Below are 21234 nucleotides of genomic sequence, written 5' to 3'. Positions count from 1 at the left end.
ACTGATTTGTTGTCGTTTAACCTTCATAATGAGCAACTTGTAAAAAAAAATAGAGCTGCTGCTGGGTTTTTATTGCAGAAACAGGCTCTGTTTTTCTTTAAATGCAAAAAAAGAAAACTTTCTCCCACTTTTATACCTTAGATTACAGTGATGTTCTATAAACAGATGCATCTCAAAGAATAAGAATATAATTTAAGAGTTTGTTGTTTCCCATGATTTACTCTAGAAAGTTAAATTTCCCCATGATAAAGATTCATCTCCAAGTGAAATTGTTCTCTTTTTTTTTGTTTTAATCTTGTTGATTACAGCTTACAGCTCACAAAAAGTAAAACTCTGCTACCTCAAAATACTGGAACATTGTGGAAAAGTGAATTTTGCAAAAGTTTCCTGAGCCTCCACTGCTGACTTCACTCTTGTCAAGAAGACAATCACTGACACCCTCCACAAGGACGATAAGCCTGCCCGAAAAGGGCAGGCTATTCTCAGAGGCTGTATCAAAGCATATTCATGGAAAGTTGACTGAAGGGAAAAGTGTGGTAAGAAAAGGTGCACAGGCTACAGGGATGAGCTCAGTCTTCAAAGGATTGTCAAACAAAGCAGATTCAAGAACTTGGGGGAGCTTCACAAGGAGTGGACTGAGGCTGGAGTCAGTGAATCAAGAGCCTAACAGGTCCAGGAAAAGGACTACAAGTGTCATGTTCTTAGTGTCTAACCACAGGTGTCACTGGTGTCTCACCTGGGCTGAGGAGAAAAAGAACTGGATTGTTGCTTGGTGGTCCAAAGTCCTGTTTTCAGATAAAACATCTCTTTTTTTTTTTTTTTTTCTTTTTTTGGTTTTCATTTGTAAATCAAGGTCCCAGAGTCTGGAGGAAGATTGAAGAGGTACAGAATCAAAGGTGGCTGAAGTTTTCAGTTTCCACAGTCAGTGATGGTTTCAGGTGCCATGTCATCTGCTGTTGTTGGTCCACTGGTCTTTATCGAGTCCAGAGTCAAAGCTGTCAGCTGTCTATCAGGAGATTTAAGAGACCTTCCTGCTTTCATCTGCTGAGAGGCTTTATGGAGATACAGGTTTCCTTTTCCAGCAGGACTCTGTACCTGCCCACAGTGAAGCCAGAACTACCAGAAACTGGTTTGCTGACTGTGGTATACAATCGTTTTTTTTATACCAAATAAGATCTGAAAATCATTTAGTGTGAAACGACCTTGTAGTGACGACATCTTTGTTCATACTTAAGACAATCTGTGTCTTAGTCGATTGTGAAGCATAAATATGATTATTAAACTCAAAAAAGAACTATAAACCATGAAAAAAGGGGCAAAGAGAAGTATAAAAATAACGTGGATAACTTCACTAATAGCTATTTCAAACGTTCCAAATTGGCACAAATGTGTTTTGTAATTTATGTTTATCATAATGACAGGTCTATTAGCTGTAAAAGTAAATATTCTATATCATTTTAATGCAGCAGTGGATTAAATGAGGAGAAACAAGCCACCAGCCGAACAGTGTCATTCATTATTTCACATTTACAAATGTTAACAAGGCAATTATTGTCCTATAACAATACACTGTGACTGTTTTGATTGTTCAGGCTGCTACTGTAATCATGTATTCTGCTCAGTCCCACAGCTCCTCCACTGTGAGTTTATTCTGATTCATGCTCATGAGTGTTCTTATTGAAATCACCATGCACTACTTCTCTGAGAGCTCATTTCCCTCTGTAAGTCACATTAAATAGCACAAATACTGAGGGCTGCAACATATTTGTCATCTTTTAGGTACATATGGGTGAAATGGTGAGAAAGATCTAATCACCATATCAGGTTTAGAAGCAAGACTTCAGATATGATAAGTCACACCCAAAGTAACACAAGGTCTTGCCTGCACACGCCAATGTTTACCAGTGTTATCTATGGACGCTGAATAGCACCTTTCTTAGCAGTAGTGTGATGTTAGCTGGTGAAGTGTTATAATGCACAGATATATGTTCTCCACACTGATACTGATGAATGATAATCTGGCTTTTTAAATTGTGACTATTGTCAGAAAAGGGTCCCTTGGACCAGACTAAACCAAAACAAACAACAATTTGTGCCCATGGTCATAAAATTTCTGAATAACAGGAGATATAAGACATGCCAAGAGGTTGCGCAATATGCAAGTATGCCACTGCTGCCAGATGTTTTGCCACGTGGAAAATTTTTACATGGATTTGCTGCTACTACAGGATGTAATGTTATGTGCTCTGTATGATCTCTACACCGCGTTCCAAATTATTATGCAAATGATATTTTTCTCTGATTTTCCTAAATAGTCGATGCAAATAACAGTATAATTTTTAAGTCATCAACCATTACAGCATAATTCAAATTTTACTGAACAAACCTCCAAATGATAACTATTTATTAAAAAAAAAAAAATCAAAATTCACTTAACCAAATGATTAAGCACAGCAGAGTTTAAAAACATTTTATAGGTTGTAAAAAACTGAAAATGGTCATTTGTTGAATTTGAAGCATTAGGAGGTCATATTTACTGAAATCAAAAGCTATTTCAATCAAAAACATCTTAACAGGCAAAGTTACATGTGAACATAGGACATCTTCTTTGATATCACCTTCACAATTCTTGCATCCATCAAGCTTTGGAAAGTTTGTGCTTAAATTTATTTGCAAGATGTCAGAATAGCCTCCCAGAGCTGCTGTTTTGATGTGAACTGCCTCCCACCCTCATAGATCTTTAGCTTGAAGATGCTCCAAAGGTTCTCAACAGGGTTGAGGTCAGGGGAGGATGGGGGCCACACCATGAGTTTCTCTCCTTTTATGCCCATAGCAGCCAATGACTCAGAGGTATTCTTTGCAGCATGAGATGGTGCATTGTCATGCATGAAGATAACTTAGCTACGGAAGGTACAGTTCTTCTTTTTGTACCATGGAAGAAAGTGGTCAGTCAGAAACTCAATATAGAAGTCGTTTTTTACACCTTCAGGGACCCTAAAGGAGCCTACCAGCTCTCTTCCCATGAAACATGACACCTCCACCTCCTTGCTGACATCGCAGCCTTGTTGTGACATGGTGGCCACACTTAAGTTTTCGTGAAATCTCGAATGTTTTCAGACCTTGTCCAAGGCATTGCACTATTTGACTCTTTTCAGCAGCAGAGAGATCCTTTTTCTTTCCCATATTGCTTTAAACCTGTGGCCTGCTTAATAACGTGGAACGTCCTTCTTAAGCACGTTTCCTTTATTGGGCTCACCTGGCAAACTAAGTATCACTGGTGTCTGAGATTGATTCCAGTGATCCATAGAGCCCTGAGACACAATACCATCCATCAGAAAACAAAAAATGAAAGTCTAAATTCTAATTTGCAAAATAATTTTGAACGCATTGTATTTCTGTAGTTATTGACTTTGTAACTGTGGGAAAGAGTCCAAGACAAATTTTCCTATGAAGACATTAAAGTCTATCTTATCTTATCTACAAAGAAGGTGACAGACAGTTATTATTTGGTATGAAGTGAATGAAATTGGACTGAAAATGGGAAATGAAAATTTGAAGACAGTTGTAGACCTCTTTGTGTGTGAATGTGATTGAATTCTTACCGCGGCCAGTTTGTCAAAACGGGCAAAGAGTTCATTCAGAGTCATCACCAGCTCCTGAGCCGTGCACTGAGAGGCCAGACTGGTGAAACCCTCGATGTCTGCAAATAAGATGCTGCAGAAACACAAAGAAAAGAGAGAAAATGTTTGAGACACTTTGTTCATCACAAAGTTCTTTAAATTCCTGTGAAAGATTGGAAGAAGAAGAAGATCCTTTTTCAGCAGAAAAAGGATCCATAGAACGCACACTATAGAGCACAGAAGAAAAGCCAAACCAATCTCTATACCATCCTTGCCAGGGCCAAGGAAGCAAACTGTGGAGCATAGTACAGAGCACCCACACTAGTTAAACAAACTGGACTTTGGAGCCTAAGAGTGCTTGGGCATGGGATCAATCACCTCAAGGGTGAACCCTTAGTTGCTGCCTGGTTTCAAACAGTCCGACCTGTACGAAGTGTCTCATGAGCTAGGTAAAGCACCATTTTTCAAGGGGATTTATCTAGAAAAACAACTTTTCCAGTATTTTTGCACATATATTTGGGTATAGGGAGTATTTACCAACCCACAAAATGTAAAATAAGACAACCCAGTCCATTGGTCCTCCAGTGTCTGAAAACACAAACTCTATCAAGTCTGTCCTGAAATGTTCTAAACATCAGTACAGCAAAGGGACGAATGATCTAAGAGGGATGGAGTATTTCTCTCAGAGAGAGCCAAGGACAAAGGCAGCAGAAGTGTCCTCTGCTGTAGAAGACAGTCATGTTGCCCTCATGTACCCTCATAAATAAAACCAGAGAGCTGATCCTGAATGGCTGGACTTGTTCCATGCAGCATCTTAACCCTCCTTATACAAAGTCACGAAGTCTCACGCTCAGCATTTCTTTCCTCAATAAGCATTTTCATTCTCTGGTCACTCACTTCCTCTGAGGGAAAGCATGTGATAAACTTCATATGTCAGACTCAGAGAGACTCTGCCTTTTTGTGCTTTTCCTCTTAATACTGCTTAGCATGGTCTCCCTGGTCACAGCTCTGTTTACACCTCATATATCATTAGCATTCTGAATGATCAAAACACAAGTGGATGAGTCTGAGTACAATATAAATGAGCCCAGCAGATTTACAATTACACCTTTATTTCATTAAGGGTGGGTGGGATCAGTGGTAGAGTCAGGAGTCTAGAAATGGTATGATTGGCGGCTCAACTCCCAGCTGCACCCACATGTCGACGTCTCCTTGGGTCTAACACTTAACTCAATATTGCTCTCACTGCAGCATCAGTGGCTTGTGAATGTGAACCAATGGGATTAGATAATACTTATGGGCTACTGTACATAGCCTTGTCCATCAGTGGATAGGTGTCAATGGGTAAGTGTGACCTGTGGTGTAAAAAGCACTCTGAGTGGTCAGACAACTAGAAAAGCCCTACAAGCTTTATTCCACAGGCCTTTCATACAATGTCAGTCTGGAAAAGACTGATAAAAAACAAAGTGATTCTGACTCCAGCTCCTTCACTTTGACTTTATTCTAGAGACAAATGTTTCTGAAATCACAGTGCAAGAAGTCACTCATGTCATTTGAAGTCTGAATGAATAAACCAGCAACACAGTTTAAGATGTCATGATTTTAATCATTTAAAATGATTATGTCATTAACATTAGGCTTCACAACTTCATGTCTGAGAATTTTATGTACAAATGGCCTAACACTTAAACTCACATTGCTACTTTGTCCTTTCAGGTACTCTGTAGTGTCAGAAGTGATACAGCAGCTAAAAGCTGGCTCAGACTACACGAATTCAGCTAGATTTAAGCCCGACTGCGACGTTGCAGCTCGTTGCAAAACTCGGGCCCGATTTTGAGAGTCGGGAACGGCAACCCGTTTTGTAGTGTGACATAATTAACGACGCGTCCAAGACTCCTTACGATTCCTCATGACCACGATTCTACAAGACTAGCATGTCAGAATTTTTCGTACATCATTGTCTAGTTTGACACCCTGACCTGACATTAACAATGTGAATCCTGATGTCTAGCAACAGGAGAACATTTGCTCCTTATCTTTGCATCATCATTTACTAGATTTACCATTTTTATCCCCTTTTATTCCCTAAAACTAATGTGTACATTTTATTTTATTCTATTTACATTATCACATGCATACCTTAAGTTCTATCTGAAGGAGAGACCGTCCATATTGTCCTCCTCTTGATACATCCATACTCATTATCCATAATCCAATCCACAGTTGTTTCTTATTTTCTTTTCTATGAGCAAAAGACCGCTACAATCACACAGAGCGCCTCTGTTGCAGAGTGATTGACACTCTTTGGCCCGCCCCCCAACAACCTGTGAACTCACACTCAGCCGCAGAGATAGTGGTGACGTCCTAATAATTGCCTCCGAGCTCCCATAGCCAATCACAGCTCTTTCTCTCAAAACAACAGTGTATTTAATTACAACATATTTCTCACTAATCCCTGCTTTCTTTAATGCTGATGCACCACGCTACTGCTGCTGGCAAAGCTTAACCCCCTCCATCCCAGCCTCCTCCTTTATAGCATCAAGCTTGGTGCACCCTCATATTATACAAGCTACTATGGATAAATTGCTTTTGAACTAATTTTATTCTCTTCAGTTAATGCCATAAATGTATCTATCCATATGGGGATTCTAGATATGCACTCCCTGGAAAGTCAAAGCTGTTAGAAATGCACCACTTATCTAATAAATCTGAAGGTCATGAATACATGTCTTTGCTTTTGTTTAAATTCCAAAATTCCAGCACAGGTAAGACTTGACTCACCTTGTGTCAAAATGATCTTGTTTTGTAATGCAAAAAACATTTAATTTAAAATGTGTTGAACTGCAATTAACTAGAAAATTTCAGCAACTGATTGTGATTCTAAAACTCATAATCATATGATATTTGAAAAGCTAAAAATTACTAATCACAGTACATCATCTAATTTCTGAACAGTTATTAGGAATAATAAGGCAGAATATTCCCTGTGACTGTCTGATATTGAAATAGTTTTATGTGTATGTAGAAGCTCTCTGAGCCAGAGCCCCAGGAAAGAAACGAGAGATTTATAAATAAACAGATTTCAGACCCAACAGGCTCACATGAATCTCACAGGGTAGGTGGCTGCCACACAGCCAGGAACACAGTGTGTTTGTTCAGAGTGTGTGGGCAGGATGTGCCATTGTTTATGTTCAAATATATGCAAGAAAGTTTGAGTCTTGACTCTGGCAGTGTGACACTCATTCTCTCTGAGTGTTAAGGCAGGACTTTTTTTTAAGGTTCAGAGACTTTTTTTTTTTCTCCTGGCTGCACACATGTCAGGAACACTAACATGTTCTAATTAACCCGGGTCTCAAGAGGCCTAAATTTGCTCAATTTGTGTCCAAGACTGCAGAGGATTAAGAGTCCCAGTCTGGGGTACAGGTTTCTGAGAATAATTGATTGCTTTCTGTGAATTGTTGCAGGGGGAGGATAAAAGACACTTGACCAAGACATCGGAGCTCAAAGACGAGTCCATATGGCCAGGGGGAAATGATGACTGGAGAAAAGGAGGATTGAGGGTGGAAGAATTGTTCAAGAGTGGCTAAACTGAGGTTTATTAGGTGCTTTTATTGCACCGTCTTTTAGGGAGCATGTCTACAAATCCCGTTTCTATTCCAATCAAGACCTCAAACTTAACATTTCCATTTACAAATTACAGTCACAATCACAAATTTATCTGAGCTGTGCTTCAGCATCAAACAAAGTTTACAATAAATATGTCTAACAGCATCATACAGTAACAGTGCCTATAAAAAGTAGTCCCCCCCAGGATGTTAAAAAAATAAATAAATAAATAAATAATAATAATAATAATAATAATAATGTCAAAGTGAAAACATATTTCTACAAAGTAATGTCAATTAAATAAAAATATGTAATGTATAGATAGATAGATAGCTAGATAGCTAGATAGATAGATAGATAGATAGATAGATAGATAGATAGATAGATAGATGGAGATAGATAGCACTGGTCCCTCTAAGCATTTTTAACAATATTCTCAACGTATCATTATAAGCCACTTGCAGTCTCTGAAGGCTCGCTTTTTTATACTTCGTCCACAGATGTGCAGTGTACAGGGGTGTGCAAAATGCTTTGAACAGTCAGTTTCACTCCATCAGTGCAGCACCCAAATTTACGTGACAATACATTAGTTTGCACATACAACATGCGACACTGACGATAAATATCTTCGTCATCTGTCAGCTGATCTGTGATTACATGACCAAGATATTTTACTTCACTGCAGATGTTCAGAGTATTACTTGCCAGTATGAAATAAGCAATTGCATAAAGATTCACCCCCTTTAACGAGACTGACCTAATTCAACAGAAGTCCAGCCAATTGGTGCTAGTAGTCTCACAATAAGTGAAATTGGGATCACCTGAGTGCAGTGAATGTGTCTCGAATAACTGTAGTATAAAGACACCTGTGTCTTAGGGTCCAGGTTAGTTATAGTTAGTCAGTAGTCCTGGTTACCATTACACCATGAAGACAAAAGAACACTCAAAGCAACTCAGAGAAAAGGTTACTGAAAATTATCAGTCAGGGGATGGATACAAAAAAGGCGCTGAACATCCAAGAGTTCAGTTAGATCCATCTTCAAGGAATGGAAGGGATATGGCACATGTGTAAACCTGCCTGGATCAGGCCACCCTCACAAACTGAGGTCGGTGCATTTTGAGACTAAAATTATGCTTTTTGGTCATCAGAGAAGAAACTATGTTCGGCGGACACTAAACACTGCACATCACCAAAAAGACACTATCCCCACTGTGAAGCACAGTGGTGGCAGCATCATGCTGTGTGGACATTTCTTGGCAGCTGGCCCAGAGAGGCTTGTACAGGTGGAGGGTGAAAATATAGGAAACTCCTGGAAGACAATCTAACTCAGTCTGCATGAAAATTATGGCTCAGGAGAAAATGTATTTTTCCAGCAAGACAATGACCCGGGGCAAACAGTGAAAGCTACACAGAAATGGTCTAAAGACAACAGCGAATCAAAGCTCAGACCTCAATCCAATAGAGAATTCTTGGATGGGCTTGAAAAGGGCTGTTGATGCCCGATCTCAGTGCAACTTAACAGAGCTTGAACAGTTTTGCAAGGAAGAGTGGAGTAAAGTTGCAGCGTCCAGATGTGCAAGCCGGATTGAGATCCATCCACACAGACACAGTGCTGTGATTGCAGCTAAAAGTGCATCTACTAAATACTGACTTGACGGGGGTGAATATTTATGCAGTCACTTATTTTACATTACACATTTTTATATAATTGACATTACTATGTAGAAATCTGTTTTCACTTTGACATTAAATGGGTTTTGTTTGTCAAAATAGCCAAATTATATTGACCATGATTGATTTATAAAATCAATAACAGGGTAAAACATCCAAGGGGGTGAAAACTTGTCATAAGCACTGTATGGAAAGAGAATATAAACTTAATACAGAAAGGCCAGGATTTGAATCAGGTACCATCTTGCTGTGAGGTGCTTACACATGATGTGTACGTTTAGCCAGCTAAACAGTTGAAGTGGGATCCCTTGGTGGTTGGCACCATAATTACCAGTTGGTTGACTTAGTAATTTATTCTTTCTCAGGTCAAGGCCACAGTCCTGGACAAACTCTTAAACTTAAGCAGAAACAGTGTAGTTTAACACCAGCATCATGTGTACCTGGGAAAAATGCTGCGAAGTGTACAGAAGTCCTGTAATAACAAGTTAATTTTGGTTGTGTCCTGACTGACAGTCTCTTCTCTATAGGACAAAATCTATTTATAGTAAAATATGTAATGCACAGATTTCCTCAAGGATTATCAGACATTCCCCGCTGACTCAGTAAAACAGAACAAGGCCATTTTCCACAGCCTGACGTAACCTCAGAGGCAACAGTGGGTGTCCAGCTTTAAAAGCAGAATGTTTAAACGCAGCTATGGCAAAGCTACCTGGGGTGTTTAAGAACCATTAAACCATTACTTTTGTTATGAGTCACTCATAAGTATGCAACATTAAATCCAGTTAATTTCTGCTTCCATAAGTCACAGCAGCGATCACAGAGGACATGGTGACCTCAGAGACACCACAGGAGGATCCATGGATCTTAATTCTGATTAAATATATAAAGCTAAAATGAAGCTTGCTTTCACGTTGTTTCACATGTTTTTCTTTTAACCCTCAGGGATTTAAGGCAGTAGTTTTACCAGCTGATAACACATGAAAGAGTTCAAAATTAAAAGTGCGCTGGAAAATCTGTGATAGAAGAAATGCCTTTAAGATATGATCAGACTGAGGGATAAATGGAGACACTGACCCATTTGAAGATTAAAAAAAATTTGAAAAAAAAAGTCCTGAACAGATGAGGAAAGCTTGATCACAGAATCCTGAAAGACGTAATTATGTAATGAGTGATTCATGGAGCTTCATTTGTTAAACTGTTACCACAAAATTAGATCATCCGCACATCAACTACGGTGTCTTTTGCAACAGTCCCAATTTAAATAGTTCAGCCTGCAGTGTCTGCAACAAACAGGATAAAGGCTTTTACGTCAACTGCTTGGTATTGCGCCACCTTGCTGCTCGAGTTAAAGGTTATAAAATACTCCAATTAAAGTAATTGAAAGCCCCATGTAGGAGTTTTTAAACCGACCGATACTAACCCTGCTGCTTCTTTATGACCTACAAGATCAAAAAGAAAAGAGGCTATACAGCGAGTCCCTTCTACTTTTATCGAAGCCGCTACAGACTCTGTTCTGGTTCACTCTCAGCTGAGCAGAAGCTGCCACGGTGGCTCCAACTGACCCTCTGATCTCCTGTCATCCTACTCTCACAGCTGCCATTTCTCTGCCCCTCGGCTGTTTAACCTTCCTGCTCTGCTGCTGGCTCGCTAACCTCAGCCAAGAAAAATCTCACACTGACCCTTCTGTTCCCTAATCGTTGTTGTGTTCAGACTTTTTCCCCTCTTTTGTCAACCTGTCACCCCTTTGTATTATTTATACAAACCTTTTTCATATCCTGTTTCTACCTCTCTTTGTACCAGTCTCCTTCTTTTCTCATATTTAGATTCTCAGCTGCACCTGTTGCATGTTTTGTCAGGATGTGCAGAGCAAATCCTATCTTTATCAGAAAAACTAATAAAGTGACCCGGGGAAGCTTTGTGGTCATTTAAAGACTTAGTCGTAAAGACAAGTTTGTGCCCCTTCCCTAATTAGCTGAGAGCAATCATATTGAACAAACATTTTTTGCAGCATTTCTGTTAAGGTAGATGACCAGGCACGGGGTTGTCAAATTCTGCTAGGGGCAGCCAAGGGGGCACATTATCATACTTTGCCTTCATAGGGGCCAAAAACACTACCAAAGATGGCAATTATATTTTTGCTCACTTGGAGGGTAAACAAGAGGGCATCTAGTCAAATTTGCCCACCTTCAGGTCAGAGAAGGTGCCCCTTTTTAAATTTTGCCCAATTACCGGCCACACCACAGAGCACTTTGTGAGATTTTTGCCACTTGCATGGCCCTGAAGAGGCATTTTGTCAAATTTTGCCCAATTACAGAGCACCAAAGATGGCATCTTTTCAATTTTTGCCCACTTAAAGGGCAGCCAATGGGGCATTTCATCATATTTTTATTTTTAGGAGCTGAGGAGGATATCTTGCCAAATTTTCCCACTTGCAAGGCCCTGTAGAGGGCTCTTTGTCAAGTTCTACCCACTCACATGTGCCAAAGAGTCCCCATTTCAGAATTTTCTCACTTGGAGGACAAACAAGAGGGCATCTCTTCAAATTTGCTCACTTACAGGTCAGAGAAAAGGCCCGTGTTTCAAATTTTGCCTAATTATAGGCCCCAGTAGAAAGTACTTTATCAAGTTTTGCCCAGTTGCTGGACCCTAAAGAGGATACCTTGTCAAATTTTTACCCAACTACAGGGCACCAAAGAGGGCATCTTTTCAAAATTTGGTCACTTACAGGGCACCATAGACAGCATTTTATCATTGTTTTCCTTAAAGGGGCCAAGGAGGGCATCTTGCCAACTTCTGTTTACTTGCTGGTCCCGGAAAAGGGCACGAGTTTTCTCTTCCTAAAAGGCACAAAAGAGGGCACTTTGTCAAATTTTTCCCACTTACAGGGTAACCTAGTAGGCACCTTATTATTATTATTTACTATTTACTATTTACCTTCTACAGTGGCATCCTAAAGGGCACTTTTGGGGCTTTTTTTTTGTTTGTTTGTTTTACCAGCGATTTTATGTCATTTTAGATGTACACCTATAAAGACAATGTCTCAAGGCCCCCGGTTATTTCCTACCTTTGCCTAATGGTAAAACTACTATGCTGCTCTCCAACTTTGCATTGGAAGCACAAAATTGATTATTTACTCTAAGAAATTAAACATCCATCCCGCTGCCTAAATCTGTAACAACTCCTGGTCCATTTAGGACTGGGACAAGTCCTGATTTTTACTCTAGCCTAGTGAAAAAAGGGACTAAAACAAACTCCTTTTTGCTAAATATATCTTTGTTTGAAGATCAAAGAGTTGAATTCACATTTTAAATTAAATGCACAGTGTAAAGGCACATCATGATGTTTAAGTCCTATTTTCATGAAGGATAAGGCTTTCAGGCTCGGGTTTGTCTCTAACAGAATCAGTGTAATGTCAACCCTTGTGTAACACATGAGCTCGTAATTAACAGAATCACACACACAAAGATCATATGCATGTTTCCTCTGCAGCATCAACTCTTGTCCTCTCTTCAGTCAGAGCATGGAGAACAAAGGGGAGGTCAGTTCCTTTAATTTATGTAATGTTCTCTCTACGTCTTTCTCTTCAGGGGGCCCACATAACACACACAGTCACAATGTTCTCAATGTTGTACAAGAGCACGCAGAGCGACCCACGGCATCAAAACATCCAACCCCCCCAAAAAATGCCTTTCATAATACCTGAGTCAGCAAAAATACTGGCCCTAATTGCTGAAGCCACAGGACATCGTATTACTGCAGAGGACAAACAGACTTTCAGGAAAAAGGACAGCTGATTAAGTTAGTTACTGGGCCACTACCAGGAGCAAAGTCACACAAATTAAGGACTTCAGACTTCAAATTCTGGAAAGAAAAGATGCTCAGTTTGATTTTACACAAAAACAACCTAAGACAAAAGAGAAACCAGCAGACTGTAAGTGGATTTTGCAGACCCCTGTCCCTGTCATACTCAGTTAAAAGGACTGTGCATTAAAAGAACACAGCACTGAGTCTGTGTGGATAGGTCTCAATCAGATTTGCACATCTGGGCACTGCAATTTTACCCCATTCTTCTTTTCAAAAACTACTCAAGGCAATGGGAATGAACAGACCCTCTTCAACTCCAGCCACAAATTCTCTACTAGACTGAGGTCTGGGATCTGACTCGACCACTCCAGAACATTCACCTTGTTTTCTCTAAAAAACATTTCTGTGTAGGAAAATAAATCTTCTTCCAAGATATAGTTCTCTTACAGACTGAATGAGATTGTCCTCCAGGAATTTTCTATAATTTGCTGCATTCATTTTACCCTCTACCTTTACAAGCCTTTCAGGACTGGTGGCTGAGAAGCATCCCCACAGCATGAAGCAGCCACCACAGTGATGTGCAGTGTTTGGTGCCCACCAAACAAAGTGTCTTGCCCCTCTTTCAATAAAGAAATGCTGTCTGGATCTGATAATGCACTGTTGCTAAAACTACATCACAAAATAATAGTTTAAGTCATGGAGAAAAAGCTTTAAGTGTTATTCATTGTTACACTGACCATGATCAAGAACAATAAGTAGCCTTCAAAATGTTCCACATCAAACCTTTTGAACATTTGCATGATTATCAAACAGTGAAAATCCCCAAGTATGAATTTCTAAACTACAGGGGGAAATGTAGAAAAAATCTAATGAGGATGGATACACATATGCAAAGCTCTGTACTGCAGCAACAAGCTCCAAACTGAGAAAAACTATCTTTGCACATCTCTCCCTCCCTCTGCCTCTCTCGCTGCAGCAGTAGGAGCTGTCACTTCTCTTCCTGTTGTTACTCGGCCTCTCAGCAGAGCCCCAATTACCACAAGCCACTGCCCGCTCCCCGACAGCCCCGGTCACACCTGGTTAGCTACCCATTAACCACACACTCATGACCACAGACAGAGTTCAGCCAAGCTTAGCGGATGCTGCTAATGTGCCTCGTACTCCCCAGTGAGTCATACAAAAACCTGCAGTACACTTGACAGTGACAAGCCATCAATACACATTCATTTTTACTGCTTTTGTCCCTTGAATTTTAAATCCTCTCTTCAAGAGGCAGTGGTTATAAAATAATGACCTTTTTAGTATGTATTTCATAATTGCAGACTACAGTTGACATTGTTATGATGGCTAAACTTCCATGTGCGCGTGCTCATTTGGTTTTATAAACTTCTGTCACATGCTCCGGAGAGGTCTCTATTTTCCAGCCCTGCCTGCTCTCAAAGAAGACAACAGCACCTCTTCAGTGAACTCTTAAACTTAGGTAACAAATGAAACATGATCATTGATTACATTCTCGTTAATAGGAATGAAAAAGACCTTTGTGTAGAGGAGCTGTGGGTAGGTGACCTGATGCTCTAACCCCTGAGGATTCAAAAGGGAACATCAAAGCGATAAAAGGCTTCAATAGCAGCTGGTCTGTATCCAGGTTTGGGCCCCCGCCTGACTATGACAGCTACAGGCAATGAAACTCTGTCTGCACGCTCTGATGCACACTAGGGCACATTCAGTTTGAAGACATAGAGTCAAAGCAAGCCACAAGGAGGTGCCAGACCTAACCACCTCACATATCCTGTGGGTTTTCAGAGTAAAATTTGATCTATTTTAAGAAGAAATTATCTTTTTTATTAGAGGACATGCTACAACTCACCTTCGTGCAAGTGACAATAGCAGTCACACCAAAGATAGTCATTGCGACAACAAGAAAGACGTCAAAATGGTTGATAAGTAGTCAGACATGGAGGCAATTCTGATGGTAGACTGTCTTTAAACAGACAAAGGTTCTACAATCCAGCCAACTTTCAACCACATTATCAAATGATGGTTAATCTCAGGGAGCACGAGGTTTGGTTGAACAGTTTGGGGCCTGTGCCCATACAGTGGTATTTGTGCTTGCAGAGGCTATTTTGATACAAAACCATAGGCTTTAAAAGGTTTTGAACAACACATGAGGGACATGAGCAATTTGGTTCAAGAAAGAGGCTTTTGAAGCCTCTACCAGTCATGTGCATATGGCATCCTGCATTTGAGCTGCATTCATTTTTAAGGATGTGCACAGCAGTCTTGATCCTGTCAACTAAAACTATGACTAAAAAAATTCATCAACAGCCTTTTTTCAATGAGAAAGACTAGACTAAGAATTGCCAAAAAAGATATTTGATAACTAAAAATTGACAAAAAGAAAGTTTAGTTATTATTAGTATCTCTGTAGGGTGCATATTAAACAGCACCCTACAGAGATACTGTATGTGTCATACTTCACTGTTAGAGTCAAGACTCCTAGATTTTTATTTTCTTTAGTGGATATGAAGTTTATGCTAATATTAAAATACTGCCTGTTAATACACTGTTTATGAGGAAAAACACTACAGCAGATTACAAACATCTGTAATTTTCACTTTGACCTCCACCAGAGAATGATGGGTGTCAAACTTCACCTCTCCGCTCTATTCTCCTTTAAACTTTATGGTGGATATGTCTTTATTTGTGTGTCTAAAATTGATTAAATTATCCTTTGAAATAATAGATGACTTACATTTGGTGCATGAATCTCACATTTGGAAAATATTAAACAACTGTACTGTCTTTTGTTTAATATCAGAAGCCAGAAAAAAAACACTGTTTAGTTGAATTCTCTTTGATTCCTGAGTGATCAGTTACAGACTTTTATCCTACTGCGCCTGTTTCTCACTGCCTCAGTGAACTTATTTAAAGTTTCAGAATTTCTCGTCTTTAATATCCGTTAATTATTGATATACGGCAAATCAATAATTATATCCTGAATATGCAAACGTTTAAAAGGTTTAATGACATTTAAACAATGCACACATTTGCAGAGGTTTGATCATTTAAGTCACCCTCATCAAAGAAATAATATAGAGGGACTATTAATCAATATTCAGACACACTGCACACCCTGGCTCGCACGAGCAACAGACACACAGCTGGAGTGCGCACACAAACAGTGCTGACACGCTGATCCTCCATAGACAGAGAGGAGAAGGAGAAAGTTCAGGTCTGTGTTTATCCTCTATTATTCTAAAACATTTTCCCTAAATGGATAGAAGCCTTCAGTCTACATCACCAACATGTCAATGCGCGTGTGTCAGCATATGTTTGTGAGTGTCACATCTATGTATGTCATACAGCAAGCCCTGGGTGCTGTGTAAAAACGCACAAACAAACGAAGAGACCAGCCACTTTTCAGTTATTTTGGGTAAAATTTGAGCCTTATATATGTGTCGAACAGCCTGTCTGTAACAAGCCTAAATCATAAGGCTAACAGACTAGTACTTTCTGAGTGAAGCATGTCACACTGATAAATTCAACCCGCCACTGTAGCTAGTTAGAGCCACTCTGTTACCTGCCACAGCTCAAATCTACCTGCATTTGGCTAATTGACGGGTGTAAATGTCAAGCCCTGCTTGGACTTAAAGTGAAGATTAAAATGTGAGGACTTTTTATGGACTAAAACTAGACCAAAATGATTTTGAGTTTTCGTTGACTGAAACTAGACTAAAACTATAAAGGGTAGAAATGACTAAAATGTGACTAAAACTAAAATTCATTTAAGTTAAGATAAAATATTCCTTTATTAGTCCCACAAGGGGAATTTCCAATTTACAGCAGCAAAAAGTATCTCAGACAAAGCAGGCCACTGGCGACAGAAACACAATAGAAATAGAGGACAAATAAAAGTAGTGTTACAAGAGCACTAATAAACACAAAAATACAAAAATATGGAATATAAAAACCTCAACTTACAAATTATAAATAGTATTTACAAACAGTTATGTACAGGTTGGATATTTACAGATTGGGTGTGGTGGAAAAACCTGTGATACCACTCCTTCACACACTTCGGGTGGATCATCCTATCACTAATGGAGGGGGTGGGAGTCATTGTCCATCAGGAGGACAGCCTGGCTGTCATCCTCCTCTCCTCCACCTCTTCCACAGGTTCCAGAGGGAATCCCAGGACACAGCTGGCCTTCTTTAAAAGTTCGTCCAGCTTCTTCAGGCTGCAGTGATGCTGCAGACTAAAGACCAAGACTAAGGTTTAAAAAAGCTGTCAAAATTAAACTTTAGAGCTCTCAGCTTTTTTTTTAACCATTGTGTATCATCTGGATTTTTTGTCTTAATTCAACCAATCACTGAACTGCACTTTTTAACCCAGTGTTTGTTACAGATGCTAACGGCTATAAAGGGTGGATTAAAAATATGAGGAGGAGTGATACCATTGAACAGAGAATTTTCGAGGATGCGCATAAGTATCCTTTATAATTACCCACAATCAAATGTGCACCATTTTCCATCTCTTCAAAAAAATAACACAATATCAGGAGGAAGCGGGTCCTAGACTGCTTATTACACTTTCAAATGTAAGTATCTTCCCTTTACCAGCGTAAATATGTTATCACAATTTTATGTCATCACAGAAAAGGTGGACGGGTTAAAGTGGCCATGTTGGTGACATAATCAATAGCTAGCCTGCTTCAAATGTGTGTTTAACATTTTCAGGGACTCTTGCCTCTTCTCCATAGGACTCGACTCAGAGGGCTCCTTCCTACAAAGGACGGATCCTGGACTTTGAGAAAGACCAACTGTCCTCAGGACTAGTTTTGAGTCCAACCAACATAAAAACTACCTTTGGCAGTCAGAGTAACCACAGAAATTAAAGGTTTGACTAAAGGTAAATGTCGACTATTGTGAGAAATTTCAATGAAAAGGTGAAACTTTAAAGCATATAGTAACACTAGAGGCCAAGAGGGACCAGCTGCATTGTTAATGAGGAATACACATGCTATAATTCACAAAATAAGTTTCTTTTCTCTGAGATAGACAAATAATGTGTATCAGCTCTCTCAAACAGAGCCTACTGATTGCTGCACAATGTGAAATATTTTGCATCAAGTTTTACTGTTCAGTAATAGCTTTCACTTTCATAACTCCATCATTAGAGAGGACAGTAGAAGGAGCAGAAGTCAGAGATGAGTGGAAAAAAACATGCAGTAAAGGTGCTGAAGTTCAGACCTGAACCTGCCTTGTCTACTGTGAGAACCACAGCCTCCGTACATGTGGCATGGCCTAACTGCTAGGCCACCCGTTTTGCATATTTTGCTTTAGCACACTGTTTTTTTTCTTTGTAGCCTGAAAGGTAAACAGGCACCACTTTATGGCCCAACACTAGCGCTGCTTGGTTTACATCTCTAATTCAAAACAACTGCCATAAAAGTGTTCAAGCAATATGCAGGTTTTGCATTGACTATCACGAAACACTGAGGAGTTTAAAGAGCTAAAAATATCAGTGAACTGCATGATAGCACTAATTGGTGGTTTAACACTTCTGATTAGCACTTAGCCCTAACCAGAATGTAATTCCAAAGTATTTTAAGCACAAAAAGCAACAAAGCAAAAACAGGGTTATGTCTGCAGTAAGAATTTGACCTTAACCCATTCATCCCCATCTAAAGTATTGAAATTGTCTATATGATGTTCCAGTTTTACACTTCAGACAGTATTTCAATCACATGTTCAGTTTTTAAACCACTGCTGCTTACAGAGCAATCAGCTGGTACACCGAAAGAAGAGCTGAAGAAGAGGTGTTACTTCCCATCACCTCCTCCACCAGGTGTCATCTCCATCACCTCCACCTCCTCCTGATGTTGAAACTGAGAGCTGGATATATAGTAAACATGCTGCCATCCTGCTTTGTGTTTCACTTTGATACCTGCTTTTTAGCAAAAAGCCTCTTTTTATTTGTAAGTTTGGTAGAAAGGTCTGCTTCTTCTTAAGCCCCAATGGCCAAAAATCCACAAACACTTTCAGTATTGTAGAATTAAAAAAAAAAAAAAAATCAGTTTTAATTTAGTAGTTTTATACATTAACCACTGGAGGGCTATCGCTGTATGAACTCAGTATTTATTTATTGCCTATATTGCACTAAAAACTATTCAATTCAATACATTTCCTTTTATTAAAACCAGTGATTTGTCAGATTAATGATCATGTGACAAATGGCTTAAATTTGAAACCAAAAGCTTAACCAGGGGGCACAAGGCAAAAAGCAGGATCACTGGCAACTTCTATGATTTTAAATTTACATAGAAGAGAACATTATTTTCATCCTTAACTCTGAAGTAAACACAGTAAAGGCTTATAGCTTGGGTGCAGATAGCCTCACGGTTAGGTTGCAGCTCATACATAGGCAAGTCTGGTTCAAATCAGACCTTTAGGCTTCTTTCCAGCCTGTAAGACCCATTGGGTTGCATTTTTTTTCTCTAAAAAACTCACCGTTGATAACCCATTCTATGCTGTAGTATGATTGTCCCCCTTCCTCACACCCCTGCTGGCACAATGCCTTAATCCAGTTTAAGCACAGTTACCTCTCGTGTATACGTACATCATGTTGATATACGACACATGTAGCTCTGACTAGAAAAAGCACAGTCTCTGAGTCAGCACAGTGGAGAGCAAAGAGTACATGACTGCAACTATACTGACGCTGACATATTTTTAGGTTGTTTTGGTCAGATACAGCCATCTAATAATCCTGGATTTCTCTACTGAGCAAGTCAGTGCATCAAGTGACTTTGAACATGTCCCAGAAGCATACCCTTGCTTGTGCACATGCATTAACAACGGTACAGTATTTACAGCTACCCAAGTATATTTGCTGACCATTGTAATAAAAACTAGAAAAGCACTTGGAGAGCGCAGACCTCCACCATTAGCCCTATCTCCCAATAGTACAGAATCCTTTAAAAAAATTCCTGCTGATCACATAACCTCCGTGGCAGAGGTAAATATTTCAATGCAACTTTACTCACTATGAAAGTACAAGAGAAAGACATCCACATTTAATTCCAAGTTTCCTACACCGGCATTTAAACATTTTTTCTGCAGCTGTGTATGCTGGTATTATCCCACACTGAATGCACTACTTCATCAGCAATAGGGCTTAACACATTCAACTCATCTGCTCTGGTTTTGGAAGATTGGGTGAAACATTTAAAAAAGTACATGGTGTTATTTGAGCATCTTTATACAGCCAGAAGAGCAGAAAAACACACAAAAAAACCCTCTGAAATGAGGCAGGATTGGATAATCCACATATGGCACCCCTATCCCACAAGTATAGTGTCATTCTGGGGGCTATGCTGTGTAGCACATTTCTATACTTTGAATTGGAAACCGTTTTTGGTTACAGCCCATGGATTTTTTAATCCGTGACACATCTGTAGTGTTGCAGCTAAAACAGATGCTAAGAGACATAGTGTCTCTTAAACCAATCTATTTTCTAAGCACTATCCAGCACTGACAAGCATGAAATATAAAGGTTTGTTGTTGATTTGGCAAGTCCTTCCATCCATCCATCCATCCATTTATCCACCAATCCATCCATTTGTCAATCATCCATCCATATATCTATCTATCATCAACCCAATAGATCATCCTTTCATTTATCCATCCATCCATCCATCCATCCATCCATCCATCGTCCAGTTGCTGTAGCAGCAGGCTCCTCCTGTGGGACTGGGAGGCACACCAAGGCCAGTTGGGTTGTACAATACAATTCCTCTTGTGATTTCTGCATCTACCAACCAATATCAGGCATCCTGATCAGATAGAGCCACACCAACTAACTCCTTTCAATGCGTAGGAGCAGCTGCTCCCTCACCCTATCTCTTCAACTGAGCCCAGCCATCCTTTCCTTTAGAGGAATTTTGAACACTTGTATCTGCAACTTTAATTTCTACCAAAAGCTCATGACAACTATGAAGGTTTTGTTTCAGTTCATTCATTCTTCTCTTGTGGCCAAACTTGCCAACGACACCCTAAACAAAAAGATTTTATACAAAATTTGAATTTTCTGTGGTCTAGGTGTACCTAAAAAGAGCAGTGTTTTTTTTAAATGGATTCATGTATATCTACAGTTCTTTGGATAAAGCAGAGCTTTAAAAGATTAAAGGAGCCTAAAAGTGTTATTTATAGCAGCTTCAGTCTGTTCTCCTCATTGTTGCACCTGTGCTGTCTGCTTGTTAAGAAGGAAGGATTGGGGGGTGCCTAAGAGATGGGGACAAACACTGTCATTACCTGACATTGTCGTGCTTCTGGATGTAGATCTTGTGAAACATCATGTCTTCCTGCTTTGCATTTATGTCAGCCTTCATCTCCATGGCAACATGGCGGGGAAGCACTGAGAGCAGGAGACGCTCCTGCAGAGAGGCATGATGGGAGAGGAAGTTTAAGAGCCGGGTTTACACAGTGAGAGGTGGAGTCTATGGCTGTCTGAGGAGAGACTAACCATAAAGT

The 21234-nt window shown here is 39.7% G+C and overlaps 1 protein-coding gene across 1 annotated transcript in view; it reads right to left on the bottom strand.

Annotated features, from left to right (window-relative positions):
- adcy5 (adenylate cyclase 5) overlaps positions 1–21234 on the bottom strand; it is a 117781-nt gene that overhangs the window by 36101 nt on the left and 60446 nt on the right. The window contains exons 3-4 of the mRNA XM_041806900.1: positions 21016–21137; positions 3603–3714 (exon numbers count right to left, since the gene is read on the bottom strand). Coding sequence (XP_041662834.1) covers positions 3603–3714; positions 21016–21137 — 234 coding nt within the window. The remainder of the gene's footprint in view (positions 1–3602; positions 3715–21015; positions 21138–21234) is intronic.

The sequence above is a fragment of the Cheilinus undulatus genome, linkage group 15 (assembly GCF_018320785.1).
Source record: "Cheilinus undulatus linkage group 15, ASM1832078v1, whole genome shotgun sequence".
Taxonomy (NCBI): domain Eukaryota; kingdom Metazoa; phylum Chordata; class Actinopteri; order Labriformes; family Labridae; genus Cheilinus; species Cheilinus undulatus.
The sequence above is the reverse complement of the archived record's forward strand: the minus strand, read 5'-3'. Positions and strand labels throughout refer to the sequence as shown.